Raw genomic sequence first — 12,346 nt, forward strand, 5'->3', positions numbered from 1 at the left:
GCTCTGACAGAGTCCTGGAGTCCATCCACCTTCTTCCCAAAGCCTAGTAATCACTAACTAGGCTTTAGGAAGGAGCCCTCATGCCTTCTTCCCAAATCCACTGTTGCTCCAGGAGCTGCTTCCATAGCCCCCATCCATTGGCTGGGGGAAATTGGGACGCCCTGTAATCAAGTCAGAAGCTGTTATGGTTTTAGGACTTTTGTCACTGTCTCATACTTGGAGGTGAAACAAAATTTAAAAATTCCTTCCAGTAGCACCTTAGAGACCAACTAAGTTTGTTATTGGTATGAGCTTTCGTGTGCATGCGCACTTCCGGTATGAGATGTTTCTAAGTAAGTGAAGTGGTGGCATGATGAAGGGAATAAGAAAGCAATCCTCAGCATTTCCTGGTTATAGGAGCATCCATTCTTTTACTGGAGTCTCTTGGGGGAAAATACTGGTTTTAAGGGATAGTTTCAAGAGTCATAATCAGGAGTGCTTTGGACACCCTGCCAATACATGGAGATCTTCAGTGCTGAAAGGGTGTGTCATAATCCATCTGCTGCTTGCAGTAGATGAAGTGCACATAATTATACAAACTCATATCTGAAGCATATGTGGCAATCCATGATAATTAGGTCTGATTATTATAAATGTCCAGTTTTTGCACCGCACTGGTTTCATTATGTAAATTTGGGTTAATGAAATGGTTGCAGGTTTAGAACTTCGGGCTTGTTTAATGGTTGTGGGGGTGTGAGATGATCAGTATAAATACCAGCATCTCACAGGAGGAGAGCATCACACTCACCTGCCAGACTCCTATCATCACAGCTGAAGCCAAGGTAAGCAGCTCTCCTTTCAAGCATCCATGCAGCCTTGTGTTGGGTGATGTGCATCTTTACAGCAGTTCTTTTATCATGGGTAGTTCTTCAAAATTGTGGGTTTGGTGATAGAATGTATTGCAGTGCAGAAGTAGGAACAAGTATATCTGTATTTTGAAGGATCCTGAAATGATGAGCTGTTTTGGTCTTCCCTCAGAGCTTTTGAATTCCATCATGACCACCCTGCCCGAAGCCAATGCTAAATGCGCCGTTGACGTTTTCAAAGTGTTGAGCACTGAGCACCCATGCGACAACCTCGTGTTCTCCCCTGCGAACTTCACCGCAGGCCTGGGCCTCCTCGCTTTTGCATCTGGTTGTGAACAAGCAGCTCAGATTGAGAAGGTGGGTCTAATCAAGCAGTAGAGATACAGCCTTCAGACTGGGCTCATCATTAGCAGATACCTTTCCATCACTGGTCATATTTGATACAAGTTGAGAAATGACCTCACTGTGGCTTGATCCAGTAATAAGCCCAGTCAACGTCTCTGCACAAAATCCCATAAATGTGCAGAGATCAAAGAATACTGCATCACTAGGCATGGAGTAGAAATTTGGTTGAATGGAATGGAAATCTTCCAAATGGAATCTTCCAAATTTGTAGTTTTCAAAACAATGTATGAGCCAAAAACAGCTCTTTTTTAATAGATTTGTACTTACCTGTACTTATTTTGTAAAAGTAATATTTACAAAAATTCATATATTAGGGGGAAATGTGCATAAAAATGAAGATGTTAGCAAAAGTAGCATAAAACATGCATTGTACTGGAGAAATTGCTTGCAAAAATGTGTACATTAGTAAAAGAAAATGCATTTAAAAATGGGTTTATTAGGAGAATTTCACACTAAAATGCTTGTGATTAAAAAAATAGCAAACTGTTGGAGAACTAAATTTAAGATTCGATTCCTTCGGTTCTCATCCTATATGAGATTTGTTGCTATCAGCTCAAGGCAGAACCATAGATTGCCTAAAGTTTGTTTCGAAGATTAGTATGCAGGAAGATATCCATCCTGCAAATGTCACATATGATCTAAGAGTCATGTGAATCGTCCCTAATATACATATCAGGATAATAAGTGCTGCTGTTATAATATTGCCTGTGCAACTGAAGCAATGTTCCAATTTCATTCAAGGTCCTGCATTGGGATGAAGTGAAAGAGTGTGACAAACCCAGAAGCAGGAGCCTGGGACATTCAACAACCAGACTAAGAAGGGTATGTAGAAGAACGCTTGGATAAAGGTGTATCCCTCCCCTGCCCATAGAACCCAGCTTGCATATTAGTATTATCTCCTGTTATCTCAGCATCAAATCCATGCCTGTTGGGAAGAAACATCTCTGAAGGAAGAACAGAGGCAGCGAGCAGTCAATCAATGAAAGCGCAAATGTCATTTTCACAAATACATTTGAAACAAAATATTCAGATGTGAAATTAACTGCCCCACCTTAAGTTGAATGGGGAATACAGCCTGCAATTATTTGTGGTATATTTGTAGCTTCTCATTTGTGGTATCAGTGCAACATTGGGAAAACCATACAGTTCTATGAGTCTGCTTATGGATACATACATTTTGTAACTTCATTGCAGGCACAAGAAAAAGTTGAAACCTGCCCCAGACCAAGACCCCGTCCTGAGCCAACCAAGCCTGAACCAACTTGCCCCAAACCACGACCCCGGCCTGAGCCAACCAAGCCTGAACCAACTTGCCCCAAACCACGACCCCGGCCTGAGCCAACCAAGCCTGAACCAACTTGCCCCAAACCACGACCCCGGCCTGAGCCAACCAAGCCTGAACCAACTTGCCCCAAACCACGACCCCGTCCTGAGCCAGAACATCCTAAGCCTTGTGACAAGAGACGAGTCATTCACCACCCAGCTCCTTGCCCTGAGCCTGAGCCCGAGCCACGTTGTCCTAGACGCGTAAGTTGTGAAACATCTGGAGAGTTTCATCTGGATGATTTTTCTTTATTTTTTATTTAAGATTTAGGGGGCTATCTCTAAGCATTCTACATGATACCACACAACTTGTGATAAAATCGACAGGAAAGTAGGGATGAAACCGCTAAAATCTTGCTTAGATGTGACGTTCACTGGGTGATGTTGAGTCAGTCACCATCAACCCCCATCTAACGTTGCTGTGAGCATAAAATTGAGTAAATCACAAGAAAGATGTGCTGGGCTGCCTGGAGGGATTCAGATGTGATAAATGTTTACTTCAAAGTAGGCATTCCTGAGTTCAATATGACTTTCAAGTAAGCATTCCTGCCTGAGATAAGGGTATAGATTTTCTTTCTCACAAGACAAACCCTTAAGAAGCAGCCAGGTGTCATGAGAATTAACCTTCTATTTTGAATCCTTAGGATGTTCCCTGCTATGAGTGTGAGGAGCCTGAAGGAATCCATACAGCATTCAGCAAAATCCTTGCGACTCTTAATGAGCCCAGCAGCAACTATACCCTGAGCTTTGCCAACAAGCTCTATGGAAACAAGGACATTGCCTTCATCCAGGTAACGCTAATTTTGGCTCCTATGGGTGCTTCACTGGATTCATCATCTACTGGTGTCTGTCAAAGCTGTGCCTCATTCCCAGGCCATCAGAGGAAATGATAACAATTACTTGCTCTACAAAGTGCTTTACCTACAAAATCCAGTGATGGTGGTGGTGGCTGCTGTTGCTTTTATTATTATTATTTATTATATTTATACCCCACTCATCGGGAGGAATTGGGAGGAACTGAATTTTTGAGGGCATTAGGCAGCAATTGGAAAATTCCCAAATGAGAAAGGTGATTATGGATATATGGATATATGGATTATGGATATATGGATCCAATGTTTTCTTGTTCTGTTCAGAAATTCCTTTACTGTGCTCTGAAACTGTACTTGACTGAAGTGGAGAACGCTGATCTGCATAATGCCCCAGAGGAAGTGAGGAGACTCATCAACCTTTGGGTCGAAGTCCAGACACATGGTAAGACAACAGCATACTCCAATGACTTCTTGATATAACTTTCATGACAGGGGGGTCATGATTTTTATTCTGCAAATCAGGAACCAATTAAATCTTACTGAACCAACAATCAGTCAAGAGCCCATTGTGGGATGGCCTCTGCTCTCCTCCAAACCAGAGGAAAGGTCAGATTATCAAAATAAATGAAACTGGTGCCTATAATATTTTGTTTATTAAAACATTTAAATACCTCCATTCAGCTGCAAAGGACCACTCAGGGTATAATTAAGTACTTCATCTATCAAGTTGCTTAATATATCTTCTATAAATAGCGAGTTAGAAGTTTTATGCTAACTCATACAGTGTAATATTATAACTAAAATCTGAATATATATATATATTATTTTTAAGAAAACCTACTATATTCATTTCTTTTCTAGGTAAGATCAAGGACCTTCTCCCCAAGGACAGCTTTGACTGCCTTGCTCAGCTCCTGCTGGTGAATGCTCTCTACTTCAAAGGACAATGGGAAGTGAAATTTGACAAAGAGCTCACAGAAGAAGCTCCCTTTTACCCTCATTATGCAGATGAGGTGAGTTAGAAACATATCCCTAGCTTCCTTGCTTCTTTTGTGCAGAGACAATGTACCTTGTAACTTCCAGACTACACGTTTAGTGTTGGAGTTGAGTTGCCCCAATGAGGTTTTGATGGAGGTCACTTGAAACACTTGGTGCAAGGAAGGCTCTGCAATGCTGGACGGTCATCACCCCTTTTAGTTGAAGATGATGGCCCCAAACTAGACTTAGCAGTCCTAGAGCCCCACTGCTAAGAATGGGGTTTAACTTGGCCACTTGATGCCAGTCCAATTGATTTCAATTTAGTAGGATTGTTGCTGAAATTACAAAAGAGAAGAAACTGCTGTCTCCCTTTTCTTTTTCTCTGGGAGGTGTTTTTTTGTTTTTTTGTTTTTTGCAATGCCGAATCTCATGATGTCTGAGAAAGAAAGGAAGGAAGGAAGAACTTCCCAAAGAAAACTAAGTTCCTTCTCTCTTTTTAAATATTTCCTTTTTTCCTTTTCTTCACAGAAGGAATGCCACAGTGTGCAGCTGATGCACAGGAAGGGTGTCTACAATGCAGGGACAATTGACCTATGCAATGTTCAAGTCCAAGTTCTTGAGATCCCCTACAAGAACAATGAACTGACCTTTGTTCTGCTGCTGCCAGTAGACTGCAGTGCAGAAGCTCTTGAACAGGTAAATGGTCTTTCCATCCCTATGATATTATACCCTATGATATATCATCCCTATAATATATCCCTATTATAGCTATTCACCTTATCCATGCCAGGCCCTCGATTTCAATAATACTGGTGTGGAAAAAGTCTGTTGATATATTTTTCTTATTGTATTCTCCCTGGTTTTGATTCAGTCTGGGATTGGAATGATATCACTGTAACTTCTATGTGTTCCTCTAGCTGGAAGATGGACTTAGCCACGAGCATCTGCTTGACCTGTCCTGTCATCTGAAGGCCATCGAGGTGGATGTGGCCATTCCCAAATTCAGCTCCGAGAAGAGCATTGAAGCCACCGAATACCTGAATCTGCCGGATCTGACTGACCCCGAAAAGGCCGATTTCTCCGGAGCAACCACAACAGAAGGCGTGGCTCTGACTCAGCTGGTCCATGATGCTGCTATCGAGATTGATGAGGAGGGTGGTGAAGAACCAGAGCCAGTCCCTTGCCCCAAAGATAGGCGTCCACGTCAGGAACCTGTGGAGATTCGGGCTGACCGTCCTTTCCTCTATTTCATCGTGCACAATTGCACCCAGAGTATCATTGCTCTTGGCAGATTTGCTAAGCCAGAATAAGAGAAGAGTTCTGATGCATGGAACAAGATCAATGGAAAACGGATATGGAAGATGTTTTATAGAAAAAACCCTAGTATTTTCCCCTCTCTGCCTCATATTTTGTAATGTCAGTCATTGCAGATATTTGGTCCAAGAGAACTTTCATTTGGTGGTGGGTCTAATTTTCATAGTATGATCATGATGTTTTAGAGGATTGCTGTCCTACCTGTCTGCAATTCTTTCTCTGCCTATTTTACAACTTTTCGAGGAAAATCTTGCCTCCTGAGTGCTGAATACTGTCCTGTCCTGAATACTATTCAGGGCATGCAGTTTTCCGTGCTACTATAGCACTGTGATCGAAGAAGCTGCCCTTCTTTGGGCTACAGTTGACACCAGAATGGAGCCAGGAATATGTCACCACTCTGGAATCTGCTTCCTGATGAATGTCTTCCTGTTGATTCCTATTGCAATCCTGTCTGAATAACTGAAACACATTTGTATGCCTTCTGCTGAATTACTTTCTCTGAAGTCAGCATGAGGCTGCCAGCCTACACCTACTTACCTTTGAGTAAGCTCTGCTGAATTCAGCGGGACTCACTTTTGAGTAGACACATATAGCATTGAAGTACAAAAACAGTAAACTGTAGTCTGGCTCCTCAAACTGATTTTTTTTTTTTGCTATGATGTCTGTGAGACTATACTCTTTTGTTGAAATCTATGAAACCCTGTAACATCTTTTGTTTCCTGAACTGCACAATATCTCAATAAACAAAGCATTTAATAACATTGTTGTTTTGTCGTTTTCACTTATGTGAGGTGCATTGTAGAGTATGGGTTCTCAAGAGTTGTGATGAAGAGTCTTCCCAAGGTACTCAGACAACAGTTTTTTTAAGCCTCACCTAGTGTTCTAAAGCCAAACTATAAAATAGGAATCCCCCATTCACATACAATAACTGAGACACAAGAATACAGCTAGAAATACACACAAACGTAGCCACGCAAACAACCCTCAGTTCTGCTCCCCCCTTAACTTAAACACGGCTAGACAAGACCCCACAGCCCCATGTAAACACAATCAACCCCCCTGAAAATAATCTCTTTTTTAAAATGATATTTATTCCAATTTTAAAGGTTACAAAGAGAAACAAAAAAGAAAAGAAAACAATACATAAAAACAAGTCACATTAAAGAAAAAATAAAAAAGGAAAACAGATAAAGAAGGGAAAAAATACATACAATCAAAAAAAGAACAAATCAAACCCTTACATAACTTTCTTTCTTTAGCTTATTTCCTTGACCTCCTCACACCTCCCCTCTATGTATTCTAGTTCAGTTAAATATTTCAGCAAATCCTTCATCTTTGTTTTTATCCTAATAATTTATCTTAATATACTGTAATTTTACATTCTCTTCTTACTTTATTTAATCTTATTTCTCATTAAAACTAATATATTTGAACTTGATCTCTTAAAACATTTCCCCTAGGGTCATAAAAATTTCATTCCATGATTTTTCCATCTCTCATTAATTTTTTTTTTTTAAATCTCCATATATACACTTTAAATTCCCAATTTTCTTCCACTGTCTCCCCTCCCCGGTCTCGGCCCCTGCCGTCAGTTCCATCAACCTCCAACAGTCCATCAACCTGGAGATCTTATATCCGAGGCTCTTAACTCTTCTTGACGTCCCTTCTGCTGATAATCTTTGATGCTAAAAAGCAGATCTTGGGGGAGCTCCAACCCAACGATGCTTAGATTCCTTCTTAACAAGTCCGCCAGATTTCCATAGTTGAGGCTAGGGCCCACAAAGTATTCCAAATCTTGTTTCACAATTCCTCCAAGTCCAAAGGCCCCAAAAGCTTCAAGCTCCTCCTGGCCCAAATCCATATCCCAAAAGTCGATTGATCCCTGCATAAGGGGATCTCTCCCACTTTCCTTTTCCAAACCAGGCCAGGCTCCCATCTTTACAATCTGTCTTTTTCTAGTTACAGGCATATAGGGCTTCAACTTATAATCCTCCATTTGCCTCTGTAAGGTTAAGGCTCCCCCTTGTATTGCATTATATTCAACAACAGCGACTTTCTCCTTCTCCAATTCATCAATTTGTTCAATTAAGATAGATTCCTGTGCCAGATTTTTGTCAACTTCTGTACTGCTGCCCACTTTTGTTCCCAAGATATCAATATTGGTAGCCATGACATCTATCTGTTTATGCAACTTTCCCAACAAATAGATTGTCCTGTTCAGTACAGAGACTACTTCTTCCTTAGCCGACATTCTTGAGATGTTCAAGGTCAAAACTGGTTTCCCACAGTCTTTATCTTAGCAGCTGCACTCTTGTAACAATGTCCCAAGGCTCCCACTAGAGGAAGCCAGACTTCATTTGTATCAATCCTTTCCAGCACAATTCCAAAAGTAAATTTAGTAACAATTTTTAGTTACCTTTTCTTTTTAAGCGCAGAAGCGGGCAATGGAAACAATGTCCTTCTTTTAGACTAGCTGTCAAATTTATCCTGTTCACTGTTGATGGGCTTTTTGCAAACTGCTCCCAGGTTCAGAGATGTGGTGCTTCAATTTTAAATTTTCACCTTCTCCTACAGGTTCTCCCCCCGCTTCCAGGGGGGATTAAATAATTTCAATCAGTGGAGTTTTGGTCCTTTACACAAGACTTTCCAAGACCTTAGTTAGCAACTACTTTGCTTCAGTCTATTTATAGAAAGGGAAGATGGACTTCCTGTTTGAGCCTTCCCCGTTCAGTGCCAAATTAACTTATTTAAAGGTCCAATTTTCTGTTCTACTCACGGGTTGTTGTTTAAAGTCCAATTGTCCACAGGAAAAAAGTCAGCGCTCTCCGACAGCAGCAATGCGGCTTCACTCCGTGAAAGAAGCGGTCGATTCAAAGCTCCGTGCCGCTCACCCCACGTCGCTCTGGATTCCCGTTGCCGGGTCTCCCCGTGACTAGGGGGGGGGGCGCAAAAGGTGCCAGCCGAATCCCAAGTTCACAGGCTTCTTCCGCCTGTGATTTCTGGGGGTCTCCGCCTTCGCCGTGGCGGTCAGACCCTATTTCTCACGGAGTGGGTTCCTCCCGATCGGAGGAGCTCCTCCATTGCCGGAGGCGCTAACCCGGAAGAGAAGCAACATTTCCAAAATAAACTTATACAAAAACAGTCAAGCAATACCCACCAGACCCAACCAAACATAGTGTGGTGTAGTGGTTAAGAGCAGTAGACTCGTAATCTGGTGAACTGGGTTCAATTCCCCGCTCCTCCACATGCAGCTGCTGGGTGACCTTGGGCTAGTCACACTTCTTTGAAATCTCTCAGCCTCACTCACCTCAGAGTGTTTGTTGTGGGGGAGGAAGGGAAAGGAGAATGTTAGCCGCTTTGAAACTCCTTCGGGTAGTGATAAAGTGGGATATCAAATCCAAACAGGGAACTGCCCCTCCCAAAAGGACTACACGAACCCAGCCAGGATACTCTTTTGAAAAAGCACACACAAGGACACACATACCCCGCAAACTGCATACCAACACAGCCAGGAACAGCCTTCCCTCCAGCTGAGAAAACCCCACAAAAACATAGCCCAGGAACACTCCCAACCACTTACACAAGCACAGCCAGCCAACACCCCCATTTCCCAAACCCCCAAACACCAACCATCACCTTCATTCCAAAGCTCCCTCTCCTACACAAATGCAGCCTTGCAGCATTTTGCTCCCCTCCAAGATACCCCACACAAGACAGCTGGGCAGCATGAAGCCCTGTCCCCACTCACAACACCCAGTCAGACTATCACTTGAAATCCCATACAAAACATGGGGGGGGGGTGGCGATCACACAGGGTCCTTGGATATTTGACCGTCTATTGATCCCTGTGCCACCACTGTGCTTGCTTCCCCGCTGCCACCAACCCGTTTCTCTCGGGTACACACGGAGTCCAGACAGTTGTTAACATTCAACCAAATAAACAAGTTTATTTTATAAGCATTAACAAGTTTATGGTTTCAGATAATTTTTCTTGTCAGTTTCTTAATCTTAGTTTCTTTACCTGCCTAAAGCTTCCTAATAACTTCTAACTGATTATCCCAACTGTCTATCTGACTCCTCTTAACAGATTCTCTCACTCTCTCACGTCAAACTATCCCAACCCACAGACTTATATTCCCTTTCTCTTCTCTAACACCCAACTGACTCCTTAACAACACTAACTCTAACTCTAACTCCTCCCCTTGGGTTCCCACTGGCCAATCACTTCACACTCATTTAACCCTTTCTTTATGACCCAACATGTTTGCCTAGGAGGGCAAATGCCACAGGGGGGAATTCACATAGTGAATTAAATAAAAAGTTGAGAGATGAACATACTTTCCTTTGCAATGCTGAGGTAATCTCTAAGAAAGCAGAAAGCTTTTTGTTCTTAGTAGGGATGAGTTGTCCTGCCTATTTAGGTTCTGCCAGTTTCTCATATTTCCAATCTTAAACTCCACTTTGTTTCTGCAGCAATTTTCAATTTCTTTTTTTTTTTAGTGAAAATTTGCCAGCATTTTAGTGTGAATTTGTCCTACATTTTGTTTGTTATTTTGCTACTATAGACATTTTTTGAAAATATATATACGCATTTTTGTACAAACTAGTTGCCTGGTTAACTGCATTGCAAAATTCAGAGAAATGCAAATTTCAAAGGGTGCCTGTGTTTTGGTTCAAATACTGTTTCAGAAAGTGCAAAGTTGGTAGGTTTATGTTTAAATGAGAAGTTTATCAAATTTCTCCTCCATTCCAACAGCTTAGCAAAATACAATAGGAGCATTCCAAGTCAATTCAGAATCTTGGCAACGTGTATCAATCTAGTAAGAAATTTTCAGTCATGGAAGGGCGTGCAGTACTGTGATGTGACAGACGTTGGATCTGAGATCCAAATGCCAAGCTACATATTTGACTCAACATAGCACACAAAGTATCCATTTCCCAGAAGGAAAAGTTTGCAGAAAAACCCATCAACACCGCCATCCTCCATAGCAAACATTGCCAGACACCTGCCCCCAAATACATATACAAACACAACCAGGCAACACTCCCAAACCCCTCACACAAAAGCTGCCATGTAACACCTCCCCTCTGCACAGAAATACCCCACACAGCACAACTTGCTAAAAATTGCTCTGGTCCACCCACAAATATAGCCAGCAACACCCACACCCACCCACAACACAAACAGATGCACGCAACACACACATACAGACACCCCAAATAACACACCCATACAAAAATGCATGCAATGAGAGATTCAGGCAGATTGAGGGGATGAGGCCAATAGTGGGGTCAACAGTCAAGAGGGCAGTTTCTGCATGTGCTGTAGAGGGAAGCGAGGGGCAGATGAGGCTCTTCAACCTGGGAAGGTAGTCAATCTAAGAGAAGAAGGAAAACTCTGGTTGTTTTGGAGGACATCTTTGGAAGAAGGAAAGGCTAAGGGGTAAACCCTACACAGATCTGGGGTGGAGTTCCTAAGGTGGTTGGATGGCAACCTTGTATGCCTCCTTCTGGTGCCAAATGCATTGCTCTGATTTTCTTTGGCCCACATCAGCGAGGCCAAGAGGGGAGCCTTGTCATCTGGGCAGCCCAAGACCTCCATACACATTGCCCAGGCTTGTGCCCCAGAGAGGTCACTTTGGTGCTGCTACCTCAGCGGTCTAACTTCACTACCAGAGGCACACTCGATTGTCTCCCGAGACAGATGGATGCCAACAACGACAAAATGGTGAGCAATCTGGCCATTGCATTTTGCACCAGCTGAAGTTTCCAAACCATCTTCGGAGGTGGTCCCACGTACTGTGCAACACAGTAATCCAGCTTAGATGTTACCAGACTGTAGGCCACAGAAGTTAGGCTATCCCCGTACTGATAGCTTCATCTGGACCTCCTGAGCCTCAAGTGACAGCAATGGCTAGGGGAGCACCCCCAAACTGTGTACTTGCTCCTTCAGAGGGAGTGTAACCCCTCAAGAGCAGGCAGTTTTCTACCCATCTGGTCTAGGGAACCAACCACTAACAGTACCTCTGTCTTATCTGGATTGAGTTTCAGTTTATTGGCTCTCATCCAGTCCATTACGAAAGCATGACACCCACTCATTCACTGCCACACCTGTAGATGTAAAAGAGGAATAGAGTTGTATGGCATCAGCATACTGCTGACAACACACTCTGAAACTGAATGACTCCATTCAGCAGCTTCATGTAGATATTAAACAACACAGGGGATAAAATTGAGCCCCGAAAGAGCCCACATGGAAGCTCCCATGGTGCCGAGAAGCACTCCCCAAGCATCACCTGCTGAGGACAACCATCCAAGTAGGACCGGAACCACTGCAAAGCACTCACAACTCAGATAGCCTCTCCGGGGGATACATTGGTTGATGGTATTGAAAGCTGTTGAGAAGAGGATTTACAGGGAAACATTGCCCCTGTCTGTCTCCCAACAGAGCTCAGCATATAAGGTGACCAGGGCAGTTTCTGTGCCAAAGCCAGGCCAAAACCCTGGTTGAAATGGATCTAGAAAATCCAAGAGCACCTGGGATCTGGTCAGTGCCCACCTGCTGAAGAACCTTGCCCAGAGGAGGGAGGTTGGCAACTGTCTGGTAATTGGGTTCTTAGAATCTAGGGATAGTTTCTTAAGAAGTGGTCTTGTCTTCTTCAAACAATC

At 42.9% G+C, this 12,346-nt stretch overlaps 1 protein-coding gene across 1 annotated transcript; it reads left to right on the top strand.

Annotated features, from left to right (window-relative positions):
• The first annotated feature begins 772 nt into the window (after positions 1–772).
• Positions 773–5,949, top strand: LOC307220864 (serpin B3-like). The gene is made up of 9 exons (XM_079985018.1): positions 773–821; positions 1,018–1,202; positions 1,992–2,072; positions 2,445–2,777; positions 3,218–3,364; positions 3,710–3,827; positions 4,247–4,398; positions 4,892–5,059; positions 5,281–5,949. Exons 2-9 carry the CDS (start codon positions 1,035–1,037, stop codon positions 5,671–5,673), a joined length of 1,560 nt encoding a protein of 519 aa, XP_079841144.1. The 5' UTR covers positions 773–821; positions 1,018–1,034; the 3' UTR covers positions 5,674–5,949.
• The last annotated feature ends 6,397 nt before the right edge of the window (positions 5,950–12,346 follow it).

This window comes from Podarcis cretensis, assembly GCF_951804945.1.
Source record: "Podarcis cretensis genome assembly, chromosome: 7".
NCBI lineage: Eukaryota > Metazoa > Chordata > Lepidosauria > Squamata > Lacertidae > Podarcis > Podarcis cretensis.

Coding starts and splice junctions, on each gene's coding strand:
- LOC307220864 (XM_079985018.1), top strand. CDS start 1,035: ATGACCACCCTGCCCGAAGCCAATGCTAAATGCGCCGTTGACGTTTTC. Junction 1,203..1,991: donor AAGCAGCTCAGATTGAGAAG/GTGGGTCTAATC, acceptor ATTTCATTCAAG/GTCCTGCATTGGGATGAAGT. Junction 5,060..5,280: donor GTGCAGAAGCTCTTGAACAG/GTAAATGGTCTT, acceptor GTGTTCCTCTAG/CTGGAAGATGGACTTAGCCA.